At 37.1% G+C, this 14056-nt stretch overlaps 1 protein-coding gene across 1 annotated transcript in view; it reads right to left on the reverse strand.

Annotated features, from left to right (window-relative positions):
- trpc3 (transient receptor potential cation channel, subfamily C, member 3) overlaps positions 1-9591 on the reverse strand; it is a 31624-nt gene extending 22033 nt beyond the window's left edge. Inside the window, exons 1-3 of the mRNA XM_088917987.1 lie at positions 9437-9591; positions 1541-2306; positions 1194-1238 (exon numbers count right to left, since the gene is read on the reverse strand). Coding sequence (XP_088774113.1) covers positions 1194-1238; positions 1541-2306; positions 9437-9591 — 966 coding nt within the window. The remainder of the gene's footprint in view (positions 1-1193; positions 1239-1540; positions 2307-9436) is intronic.
- Positions 9592-14056: the final 4465 nt, after the last annotated feature.

Raw genomic sequence — 14056 nt, forward strand, 5'->3', positions numbered from 1 at the left:
AGACACTGTGTCACAAAGAGTTAAATACCAATAATCTGAAACTTGGAAGCAGTAGGTCAAGTTCTATAAAATTGATTTTTTCCCTGAATTTAGTGCTGCAAAACAGAAGCAAAAAAGATGTCAGCTACAGGTCCTAGGTAATACAGAGTTCTGTTCACTGTAGCTCAGGCTGATAACATCTGTGGTGTCAGAATGACTACTTTCCCTTTCAGAGCTCTGGCTCAGGAAATCTTGTAAGATCAGAGCCTAATATCCACAAAGCATTCTTCTTTCCTGGAATCCGTATCAGGTAAGTGAAACTAATATCAACTTAAAAAATCATGGTTAGTATGATATTGCTTTCCTCTTTTTAAACAGTGTATCATTTGTTTATAATTATTATTTATTATAATAAATAATAGGCTTGCAGACCAAAGGCTTGCAGACCTTGTGATGTTGGGATGTAATTTCTTTGCCAGATCTATTCCGAACCATTTAAACGAGTGGATCTCTTTGAATCTCTTACTGCAGGCAGGTGAAGGGTTCAACTCCTAAATGAGTCAACTCTTTTACACACATTTTTCTTTGTAACAAGTAAGGCATAGAAAACACAGGACCTGATCTTACAATACACTCCTATTTTAGCAAAGCACAATGTGTACGAACGCAACAAAGTGAAAATGAATTAAACAAAGAAGCAGTTGATGGATACCTGTGAGTGTTTACAAAAGGACCTTATGATGCCACAAGGGGTGACTTTGGAAATAATTAGTGCCACACGAAAACAACATGCACACAGCATCTAAAGAAACAACATCCATTCTTAAAGCTCAGACAAAGAAAAGCAATCAGCGTGCAAATGGCTTTTAAAAAAATGGGAAAAAATTTAAAAGTGGCTGTTTAGCAAAGATGAAAGGCAGCCCTTAGGACAACCATTTCAGCAGTGTAAGAAAACATGAAAATTTGAAAGTACAATAAAAGCCACACAGCACATATTGTCCACTGCCTTCCACTAGTCCTCAGAAAACTCAGCTATTAGATGACTAGACATCTGTGACGTAAAAAGACTCATAAAATGCATTTACTTGAAGCTGGAAGAAGGTCTATCTAGAAGGAAAAAAGAGGGTATCCTTTTCTGGTAGGTGATGCATTAGCAACTGTGACATTCAACATTTCAAATGGCTGTTCATAAAGTTATATTTAAAAATATTTACCAGGGAGAAGCAATTGAGCTGCGCCGTCTCTTTTTTATGGGTGTCCTGGTGGCGACAGCACACACACACACAGTTTGCAAATACATTACAGGACATAAAACAATAAGTCATTGAAGAAACACAAGTAGAGAGAAAGGAAATCGTAAAACAGCACTGTGATCTTAGGGCTAATCAAAAACACTCTATGATCCGATCTTAAGGGGACTTCATTTTGCTGGTCATGCTCTAGAGCAAAATCTGGAGCTGCTCATACTCATACTGTAGAATAAAAAGCAAATCCAGGCATGCTTACAAATCTTAAGGATGCAGGAAAATATCAAACTGATGAAAATCAATTGCATACGTACCTTGAATTCTTTTTCGATGTTGGCCAGCTTGGCTAACTCATTGCTCAGTTCTAAAGCCGTGAGGACAGGGTCTTCGCTGGACAGAGAGAGGTAAGCAGGACTTGCCAGACCTCTGTAGGCGTTTATCCTGGAGCGGGAATGGCTGAAGGAATCCTTCCTCTGCTTCTCCATGCATTCATTGCACTTGCAGAAGTAGTCGTGGGGTCTCTCGATGCGAGCTCCCTTCATGAGTAGCATGTGCACAACCTCGTACTTCTGGCAGTGGGCGGCTAGAATGATAGGGGTGATGTCAGGAGAGAACCGGGTGCCGTCTTCGTCGTAGGAGTAGAAGTCGTCATCCTGCAGCTCACAGGGGCTGCGCGTCAAACGCTCGCTGGTGACGAAGGCGGGGTGGTTCAGAATAGCTTCCACGATCCTGACGTAGCCCTTGCTGATGGCGAGCAGCAGAGCGTCCCCAATGCGTGCCAGGTTGTCTCTCTTGAGCAACAGCTCCGTCACCTCCAAGTGCTCGTTCCCCACGGCGAGCTGCAGGCCGTTCTGGCCCATGTAGTCAACGCAGTTGACGTTCAGCGTGCTGGATTCCTCGAGCATCTTGCGCACCACGGGGATGTTGCCGTACTCCGCGGCATCGAGAAACCGCTCCTCCTCCGTGGTCAGGCTGGTCCCCCTGTTGTTGAACATGAATGCGGGGCCGCGGACAGCTTGCCGTCTCCCCTTCTCCCTCATCATCGTGAGCCTCCTCAGCGTCGGGTTGTCGCCGGCTGGCCTGTGGGGGACGACGAGAGCGGACAAGTGAATAGACATTCGCTGGTGGCCATTCTAGATGTTCCGATAAGAACAAGAAATGGTAGCAAGACTGTGCATCCAAAAACCAGACAAAAGATGGCTTCACACAAAGAAAAAGCAATATTTTGTACAAGACACCTGGATTCACAAAGTAAAACTTTTACAGACATACTGCTGGAACATAGTATGCATATAACATTTAGAATAATAAATACTATTAATTGTTTAGGTCTTTTCTGTTGTTATTGTATAATGGGATGGCTTTTAATATAACAAAAGCCAAAAACCTTTTATTGTCTTTAAAAATATCTGAATAGAGGTAGGCCTGCATATTATCTGCTTCTTTGCCCAAAATCCATTGAGGGTTGGGTAAATGTGATAAATACACATCTATCAGATCCTAAAGAGCAGGTTAATGCAGCATTTTGGGTGTTCTAAAACATTCCACAATGTGAATTGTCCATGAAGCTTCTCCTCCACTGTTCCAAAGTACTAGGAAGGTGACCTTCTTTTTGAGCTGCTTTCATTTTAGAAACTTGCAATCTCTTTGTACTTGGAAGATGATTCGACAGACATCAAACTGCACAAAAATACAGCAGAAGACTTTATATACATTAGTGGTTTGAGACCTAGAACATCTACACTATGATATCACCCTGATACTATGTTAAATCAATAACCCAAATGTGAGGTCTATACATTTTTGATTTTACTTTAGAAGACCGCGCTCATGCATTTGTATTTCACCATCTTCCCATTTAGAATTCGTAGGAAAATTCTTCCATTTTAGTCAGGAGCACCAGTGACACTGAGAAATGCAATTTACTCTGTATTTAGACTTCGCAGTTTATTACTGATTCCTAATTAAATGACACCATGAGCATCGAATTTCACTAATCATTATGAACTCATACCTGAAATGAGATTAAGAAAAATGGGGGTTAGTTCGTAAAAAGTAGTTTATGTCATCAGTAAACTCTACACCAGTATTTATCAATCTTTATACCATTCATGTATTCTTGTTCATTATTTAATAGACAGAAAATAAATAAATAGTAACCAAATGGCACAAAATCACCAGAAAATACTGCAGTGGATCTAGTGTCACAGTAACTGGTGCAAATCATAGCTTTTCTTTTTAACCACTGTGAGAACTGAGTTGGATTTATAATAGTATTACTGTACAATGGTATTTTTAAAATACCACAGGATAAAGAAAATAGGATTTTCTTTATCCTGGCCTTCAATTGGCCAGCTTAGCATATGGTTCAAAGGGTCTCAACTCAAAACACAAACTGTCAAAATGATTACGAACTTAAGTGAAATACCTACCATTTTGAAAAATAAGTGTCATATGTCAACTTCCAATAAACAAATCAAATTAGGTTTCCACTGCAAACTGTGCATATGAAAACTATCTGCAGATGAAAGCCTTCTTAAAGCTATCCAAATGATGTCCCTCCTTTGTGGACAGATTACGTGCCTTTGAAAAAGGTCAGAAGCTATTATTTCTCCTCGGTATAAAAACAGAAAAAGTGTTACTCTCAGGTTATTCTATGAGAAGTGTTTATTTTAAAGAAGCCCTGGGTCATATTTCTTCCATGGATATGAAACAAATATGAAATTCACTCAGGAAATATCAAGACCCCACAAGATCCACACAGATTCATGGCTGAGCTGAAGAGAAATCGGAAAAACTCAGAAGAGAGCAGCATTGATTTACACATTTTGACTAAATGAGCAGGCACCTTCATATGACGGAGAAGTGCAATTATATTATTTAATTAATAGTATTTGATATCATTGCACCTGTCCATTAGATGCAACACTATTATAAAATTAAGCATAATGAATTTAAAAAATAGGAATGATATTAACCTATTATTAGGAATGATATTAAAATTCTACTTCCAATCTTCACTCGGCAGCATTTCAGATTCCCCCCTAATTTTATTTTTAGGAGGATCTTTATTGGGAGTACAATTTAAAAATGCCCCACAACCCTTCCACCAAAGAATTACGTTACATTTTGAAAACTAAAAGGATGTCACCCTCATTCAATATTTCCTGTTCCACTAAATGTAAAGTGTCTTTAATTTGCCTTACTAATTAACTAATTCAGCAAAAATGGACATATTGTGTGTGAGGCATTGCGATGGATGTTATGTTGGAGCCAGTTCAACTTTACTAATGGGTTTCAGAGCACTGCCTAGTATTGATAAACTTCCTTCCTGTCATCTTTGACTTCTCCTTCCATTAACTGTTTTATCTGGTAGCAGGAGATGAAGACGAAAGGTAATCCATGCATTTACAGTAATACATTTCTGAAGTTGAGTGAAACTCACATAAACGTCTTATTATGTTGCGATCCACTGGGGATTAACTGAAAAATCTCTGTCACTCTATAAAAAGTTAACCCTTTAGACCTCCAATAAATGGGGCAGGCACAAATTCTGTTTGCCAAATTGACGCTACGCTACAATTGACGCGACGCTACAGTCGTGACGATTCTGATTTTGTTTTTTGGTATTAAATCAAATACTGTAATTATTAGGTATAGTTTTGATGATCATACATGCTAATGAGCTAAATACACAGTATTGAAATGTTTGTGAAAGAACATTACAGTGAGAATGTGCATGGTATTCTATACTGTTTTAGATTTTTAAGCTGCTTAGATTCTGCAACATTAAATAATGTTCATAATACAGACTTTACCTGATGTTAAACATTAAAGTGCTGTGGTTCGTATTTCATGTTTATTATTCAATGTACTTTATTTAATGGAAATGTATAAAATGTTGATATTGTTTAGTTTCACTATTGGAGGCTAGGGCTTAAAGGGAACATAGTGCTTAGTAATGGTTTCGTCAGCTCAGCTTCTGACCTTTAATGAAAGGAAGCACAGTGAGGGATTAATGAGTGTCAGATCAAAAGGTTGGTTTTGACCCCCAAAGCAAAAGAGAACAGATCAATAACCAGTTATCACATTGAAATCTATTTTCAATAGTCACTCTAGTTGGATTTTCAAACTTGATATCAACAAGGACTACTTATCCATATTTTTTAAAAGCTTCAGGTAAAGAGAATTAACAAGATGTATCTTGGGCTCTAGAGACCAAAGCTAATATAAAAAAAAACCTTACGACAACTGTGTTTAATCTCATTGGTACTCTGTTAATGATTTCCTGAACTGCCAGCTTCCAGGTCTTTAATATGTCCGTTCCTCATCTTAACCTAATTAATGAGAACTGCTGCTGTTTAATTTCTGTATTGAGGGAAAAGAAAGCAAGACAAATCTAACCTAAAAACTGCAGAGCAAAGTACACAGACAATCTGCTCATTTCTTATGTGTGTGTGATTCACACAGCAGCAATACACAACAGTCTCTGTGATGGTTGATTTATCTTTCTTCAATGACCCTCTGTTTATTTTGCTTACCAAATTTCTTTGGGCATATATCATACTTGTGTAGAAACAAAACATGTCCACAAAGATAATAGTCCCTGACAAACATAAGAAAGGTTACAAATGAGCAGAGAATATTTGGCACATCTGACTCGTTTGGCAATTAGTAGCTAATTGATCCAAGGACCTCATGCAGTTGTTTCTTAAAAGAAGCCAGGAAATGGACTTTAATAACATGGCCGGTTAATTTGTTTTTAAAAACAAAAGGGTCATCTTCTCATGATCTTAAAGTGCTAACAATATTTACTTTTGGTCTACTTTCACCCTTTGTAGAATTTAATAAGGGCATATATACCTGTGTGTGAATGTATGTGAAACAGTTCTGATTTTGAGATTTTGAGCTGTGTTGTGTAAAAAAGGAGGATTTTCTCGTTGCATCCTTCCGACTTGCTTGTGAAGATTTTACTCGATACAATTGCTGGGCGAAAATGTTTAGGCACCTCTTGTCTTGTGCCCTGAACACACACCAGCCTCCACACACCCACTGTGTTCTTGGACAATAATATCACCAAACAGTGCAATAATGCAAGGAAAGCAACTGCCAGAGACCAGTGAAAGGGTGTCTGCCTTCAGCTGCCCCTGTCGTCAACTCTATGGCCTTGCTCCCTCCACCTGTATCTCTGAAGAAGGAATATGACCTTAATTGAAACGACTGAGAAAATGACACACTCTGCTGATGTTATTGAAATTACCCCTGAAACAGACCATATGCCTTCATAATTAGAGAGCAAAAAATACGAGTCAAAGAACAGTGTGATTCCCTTTTCCCCAGGGCTTGAAATTGCAAGTGCTCAGTTTGATTAGAATGAGCAAAAAAAAAACCCTTGTAGAAATAAAAAATTGCCTAAAGTAAAATAAAAAATATATCGTAGGCAACCAGGAGGAATTACTTTTCATCAAACCTCCACTCTGCTGCAGTCACGGCTTCATATCTTACATCTCACGTTAGCTGTAATCTTAATTCCAATGACATTTTACGCTGTTGCATTTTTCTTTTTTGGGAATTACAACTAAAATTCCCAAATTGCCAGTGCAATGTAAAACACAACCAGGAATTACAAATTGTTAGGGCTGTTAAAGTGTATCCGAGTGCAGAGGTCAAATGTCAAAGTCTTCATTGAAGAGGTTTCAGAAGGGAGCTATATCAGCTTGTGTTGGTTGCAAAGGAACAAGCAAAGACAAATTCCGTGTCAAACAGTGGAAGAAAGTAACACAGTGTTTCAACTGTTGAGTCTTTCTCAGGTGTCAACGGTTCAAATGCCGTGTTTCTTCTTTCTGCTGCTCAGCATGGAATTAAGGTTTTTATTTATCACACTCCAGGTAAAACTAGTGTGAACGATTGATCTCTAATCAACGGATGGTTCTTGTTTTATTGACAACAAAATGTAATTAGATTTGATCTGTCTAAAAAAAGGCTTCTAAAGACCAGCTAGTACATCCTGGCGTGATGAAAGTGATTTAATGAGACTTCTCTTGGTGAACTGTGTTATGTAATTAGAATGACAATTTCTCTGATATGCCAAAAGTTTAGATTTGTAATGAAATAAAAGTCTGCAATTAATATTTTTCCATCTTTCGGGAATATTCTTCTCATAGATTCAAGACTTTCACAATCCAAATGTCAAACATATTGTCACCATTATAATTTAAAAAGCAAAAAACTTCCCGTTATTGGAAACGTGCCTAAATCTTACCAACCATCATTTTAAAAAAAGCATTATATTAAAAAAACATTATGTAGTAAAATATGAACAACCAAAATAGCATGATGTATGAAACTTTCTGATCCATTTTAATCCTGTGTTTAATAACTTGTATAGTTAACAGCACAACATTATCAAAGCAATACCACACACTATTCCAACTAACATTAGATCACATTTATCATATAATGTGGTTTCATACAGTTTAAAGTTGGCAAATAAACAGAATTAGCTTATCTGAATTATAGCAGACATATCGTAACATCAGGTTTGTCAGTCTTAAATTTAAAAATGTCTTGAATTCTAAAGATAAAATAAGAAACACTGAACATTAGTAGTATTTCATTGTACAACCTTAATGAGCACAAGACTAATAAATAAGACAAAAAGACTTGCTTAAATATAATTATCTGTTTTCCATATATAGTTAATTTTTTTATATTTTAGATACCAACACAGTTTTGTGCCCAAGGAACAGAAGTGTAATGTGTCAAAGCGCATTTTCCTATTTCTCAGCTTTGCCAGCTGTAGAAAGAAACTAGCTGAAGAATGAACTGTAAGTTGTCTTCACCATTTTACGTCAACAGATAAATAAAAGATAAATACAAATGTTGATTAAATACTTCCTACGCTGGCTTTTTAAGACAATATCCCCTTCAGTTTGGAAATAAAAACACATTACTCTTCCTATGGAGTAGCCATGAAGCCAAAACAGAATTAAACAGAATTGTCATAATCACAGTAATAATATTTAGTATGTGTGACTAGAATGTGACACTTCCCTGGCATTATGTCATTTTTATTTGGAAAAACAAGACATATAATGTGCATACACAGTAGAATACTATATTATAAATCACCCATTCAGTTTTCCTTATAGAATACCTTGATGTATGTTCTAATAAACATGGCTTTGTTACTAATGGTTAAATGAATCAAACTACCAATTTATTTTTGTACTAAAGCTTAAAGCGTTTTTTCTGACTGCACTTTTTAATTAGGACTTTCAGTCCACGTCAAATGGACATAGAAGGACAATGTTGCAGTAACCAGGGATTTTAAAACGCTAATGACGTATGTCTTCTACTTTGTGTATCTACAGTTACGAAAAGCTAATTAATAACATTGGGTTGTTTTATTAATACGGGCAAGATTTATGACTTCATAATTGCTTGTAGTAAAGCAGGAGAGAAGGGAGGGCCATTTTCGGTTAGAGTTATCCTTTCAGGCACATTGATTACACAAAATCCACGTCTTACGCAGGGATCATCTTAAACATATTTCCGGAAAATAAAATCTCATTGGAGTTGCGTTGTTATAAAGCGCAACAAATTACACAAGGCCACTGAACTGCCGCAGCAGGTATTACTTTTTCAAATCATATTTTGTGAATCGCATTTGTGTGTGAATCTCCTATTTATTTACAAAAAAATAAAGAACAAAAAAATAAATAAAATAAAACTCTTATAAATAACATTTAAAATTGTGAAAATGAGTTCCACTCGGTGGCGCTAAACTGCTGAATAAATATGAGAAATATAACCATTTCAAGTTTTTTTACACTTGTAGCTAACCATTGGTGTACTGCGTGGTTTATGAACAATTGAACATATCAATAAGATGGGGTTATTTGTCTAGCAAAATAAATAAAATCAGGCGTTTACTTTCATCGATTACAATCGACTCAAAAAGTAGACTTTAAAAAAATGCAATCGTGGACTTCGACTTCATTTCTTTTTCCGCAGCAATATATGAGAAAAATAACTTTCACAGAATTTTATAAATACTATGTGTGCACTTTACTTGATTTCAGTTTTCTAAATAAATAACGTATTACATCATTATTATCAACAACAGCAACGATAATTATAACAACAACAACAACAACAACAACAACAACAACAACAACCATAATAATACAAAATAGTGCATTACTCACATTGTGCAATGGTAATACCCAGATGAATCTCTGACAGTTTTAACTGATTTTAAGTAATGTGCATCCAAACCCCCGTTTTCCTCTTTCCAGTCTTGTTCATTGTCCTCTTCAGAAAAAGACACACGTTTCTGATACTTTCTGCCTTTCGCTGACATACAGGCAGCTGCTGGTTTCTTTCTCAATATATATCAAGGTGTAAATTATGTACGCCTTTCTGAGCTCTGACAACTGGCTAAACGCGATCTTCCCGCTGGTACTGATCTCCCGTCTTGTGCTGCTGATGCTCACAGCTCAGTAGTTTGAACAAGTGAACCGCGTGAGATATAATGACCAGCCCAGCCCATCCTAGTTAAGTGTAGGATTTCATCGTCAACATCATCATCAAAGAGCCAGTGACTGAACCATCAGAGGATCGATGTCATAGCAAATGTGAATGAGACGGTATGACATTGTTTGTAAATCCATAATACTAACGATGGATGGGGAAACTTGATTTGCATACTGTATTTTGAAGTTGACAAATATACTATTCTCTCTTGCTTTCATTCACGGTATGCCTTGTAGTTTTCTGTACACATTTCCTGTAAACTTGGTATAAAATTGAAGCATGATGTATTAATCAAAAATAATAATGTAAGTATTCCTGTTTTCCCCCCATGAAATATCCCTGCAGATGTGGAGCTATGGCACAAGTCCAAATGAATTCCTGTCAAAACTGGGAGCGATGGGAGACAGAGAGAGAGGGAATTGATTGGTTTACCCCTCTGGGGAGGCCAAGCCCTGACACTGTGTTATTTCTTCATTTCACTGAAGTAGTGTTGTGTAGTTGATATTTTATAGAGAAAACAGGTTCTTTGTTATGCACAAGTTATGCACAGCCTATTCTTTTGTTTAGTTTTCAATTACCCGTTCTTGTTGTTTAAAGCCTCTATCTTCCATTCTTTCAAGAACCAACTGAAAGAGATTCTTGGATCCCTTACCTTCTACCAACTAAACAGGCCAGAACAGTTAGATAGGCTCCGCCTGATTGTAACATTCCTCATGTTCCTATGTCACAATTTATCAAACCTACAGGTAACATACAACCCAGTATATTTATATGCATTTGAAGACGAGAATAATAAGCAAAACTTGCTGTCCTCATAGTCCCAGACTAGGTCTTGAGCAGTTTTCCTACAGATGGACCAAAGCTATTAAGGAGGACTAAAAGTCTGTCTCAGGCTAGCCCTGGTATACACCATCTGTTCAAGAACAATATTGCACCCCACAGATGGAAGGCACCTCAGCTAACGTAGGGAAGACTACTGCAGTTCTGCACAGCTTGTTCACATTGGCGCCTGACCTATTTTACTGATCATTTGAGCTATTTGTATTTTTCCAAATTCATTAACCTAATTGAGTTAGAAACTGGGCAATGATCCATGGGTTCTGCACTCAAAGAGCTAGGAATTCTGGAACCCAAAAGGATGCTCCAGGAATCCTCAGCATTTGTGATGATAGGGCCTGCTGCCATATCACCTCAAAGCTGTGTCCCAAGATCTGGAGATCTGGGACTGCAGCTCAGCTCTCGAGCCTATGGCAAACCTGTGGGCACAAGCAACGACAATTCTGATGCCACCCGTCAGTGAGGACTTTACTGTTTATGCACATATTGATAATGGTATAATAGTATCATCATTTTAATCACTATCCAAAAACACCTGTCCAGAAGGATGTTAGAAGGTGAGGGTCACCACAAATGAACACTTGTGGTAAAAAAACGTGCTCTAGCCTGCCCAGTCATATTTTCATAGGTGAGAAACAAATTATGAAAAATATCCCAAAATAAAGAATCAATCAACCATTGTATCATATCTATATTGTACTACACTGTAAAGATGTAATATATGCTAAATGTTATCCCCTGAGTGTCACTGAGATATATCGCTGGCATTTTCCACCAGAATCTCCTATCAGTGGGTGTGAAGCCTAATCAAACCTGAATCAATATGCAGTGTCTGTGTTTGGAATTAAGCCTGTTCTGTGTTGGATTACTGAGATGGTACTACACTTGCAGGTTATGATTTTTGCTGTCTGGAAATGACCATCTTCTGCAAAGTAAAATAAAATCTCCAAGAAAGACAGCTACCACAGGAGGTAAAATGTCAGACACACAGAGAACAATTGTTTTTTTCCCCCAAATATATGGATGGCAACTACTATACAGTGGCTATCCAATCAATTCCACTGCGCTCATGCAAGTATGAAGTGCCTATTTCTTTTTGTTTTGGATGCTAGAACTAATATTTTTTTAATGCTAACTTCAGTGCGCACACCTCATACTGTAATACAGAAGCCAATAAAATTCCTCATGCATTCCTGCTGACCTGAGTTAAAACCACATGAGCCTTTAAATGCAGCATCTGTCTACGGCAGTAGATTTGGTCTAGGATTCCCACTGTGCTTCATTGATATGCATATCTCCATGATGAGGGCTGTAAAATAGGCAATCAATGAGGTCAGATGAAATCCACAAACAATAGGCCATTCAGTAGATCAGTATTGTAAGAAGTCTATCTTAGAATAGTATATATTAAATGAACCCATAAAGCATGACTTTAAAGTCTCCTTTTTTCAGTCTTAAAACATCCATAAATGTAACTTCCATTCATGTCCCCAGGTAGGTCCTTGTGTTACTGCTAATTTTGAAGCAGTCCACTGAGTTGACGTAAACATAATTTTTCTTAATTTTGAATACCTAGTTTTAAGTAGTCTTCTCTGCTCCAGGATAAAAAGATTCAATTTACTTACTCTGTCCTTGACCTTCCCTTAAGGACATTAATAAGTCTCTTTCTCTCCTTAGTACTGCCACTAAAGCAGCAATGTCTTCTTTGAGAGTGAGGTCTAATACATTGAATAATATGAAGATGAACAAGTAATAGGAAATATGAATATGAATATGAATATGAATGTGAATATGAAGATGACTTGCTTAGATTTCATTGGCATTTGGACTGTGCATATTTGTACAGCCATCATATTTGTGAAATTCGCATACTGTGGTTGTTTCCTGCATGCATCACAGTGCATTTTCCCACATTGTGACCTATTACCCTCATTTATGTGGAAGCTTTTGACTAATCTGTACTTCAAGGATAATCTGGAAGGATTTTGTACTGTTTTTCTTTCCTCTGGGAGTATGGAACTAGCTACCCAGCCACTAACTCCAAAATGGCCTGCTCTTGTTTGTAACTATTCTCAAGTTCTTGGAAGTTGAAGAATCGAGAAGGAAAAGAATTTCAGAGATACACAAGTCTGAAATCGTGCTTAAAGTGAGGGTATTGTTTGACATCACTGTGCTGCCCCATCCCCTGACCCAGGCATCCTCACAGACTCATTCACAAGTATGAATTGTGCGCAATATGGAAAGTACAGAATTAAAGGAGAAAACAATACAGGATGTTTTACCAAGATGTGTATTGTGATAAACATAAGTATGTGGGATCATTTTTTCTGTTATTTGAAAGAAGCATAAAAAGTAACTAAACTCTAGATTCCTATTTGTTCCCTTTTGAGAGGAGAACATTCTGAGACGAAACTAGCGCATGCTTCTGCTTGATTTTTCATTCTTCGTAAAGACACTGTGAAATGATAAAGGATTTTGTACTCTAACGATGAAAGGAGTAGGTGGGATGACTCACATCCAATCATTAAGAACAGACCTTGTAACAACCTTAAGGTAACAGCTAGTGCTAAAGTCAAATTGTATAGGAGCCTATTGTATATGACTTTTTAATGTTTCTTTTCTGGCATTAACACATGAATTATGGGATTGTCTTTGGGAATTGTTGATTAACTTGAATAACTATAAAATATAAAAAAAATAATCATCATTCTTTGTAATTATAATACTGTACAGATGAATAATTCGTTTTATTTTCTGTACTATTACACATAGAGTATGTATAAGATTTATTGTATGTGAGTTATGTATACAGTGTGTGTATGCATGATTGAAAATTACTTTCACATCTTATTCTGTTCCATACTAGATGTTATCCAGGCTTTTGATAACACAATAGGTTTATTCCATGTTGAAAAAAAGAAGAAAGAAAACACAACGTTTCGGCCGTGGAGCCTTCTTCAGGTGTGTCAGGTGTGTTATTTTGATAACACAATGTTTTTTAAAACAGTCTTTGTTAGACACTAAGGCACTTGTCTTAATGAAAGGTTTTATAAGCCGTGAAAAGGATGCCCTGATGGAAGTAGTATACTTACACTGGTTTAAACCTCTCTGGCACAATTAATATTGGGAAAATACATGAGCTATCCCGTGCCTCTGCTTTTCTGGTGACAGTTTTGTTTTTATTTCTTCACATGTCCATGGATATACACAAAGTCAACACAAGGAAACAGGGTCACATTTCGAAACAGCATGTCTATTTAGTTGTTTTTATAATGATGCATCTGGACAGCCATGGCATCACCCCTATCCCCTCTTCCCGTCCCTGCTCTTAGAACATCGACTCTCCGGCACAAACCTGCTATTCGTTTTACTATCTCCTGAATATACCCTTTCCTCACTATCCGCACTCCAAGGTCCTGTCGCAGCCCTTTTCTAAATCTCTTTCCTGGGAGGTG

The sequence above is a fragment of the Atractosteus spatula genome, chromosome 1, assembly GCF_055471065.1.
Source record: "Atractosteus spatula isolate fAtrSpa1 chromosome 1, fAtrSpa1.hap1, whole genome shotgun sequence".
Lineage (NCBI taxonomy): Eukaryota > Metazoa > Chordata > Actinopteri > Semionotiformes > Lepisosteidae > Atractosteus > Atractosteus spatula.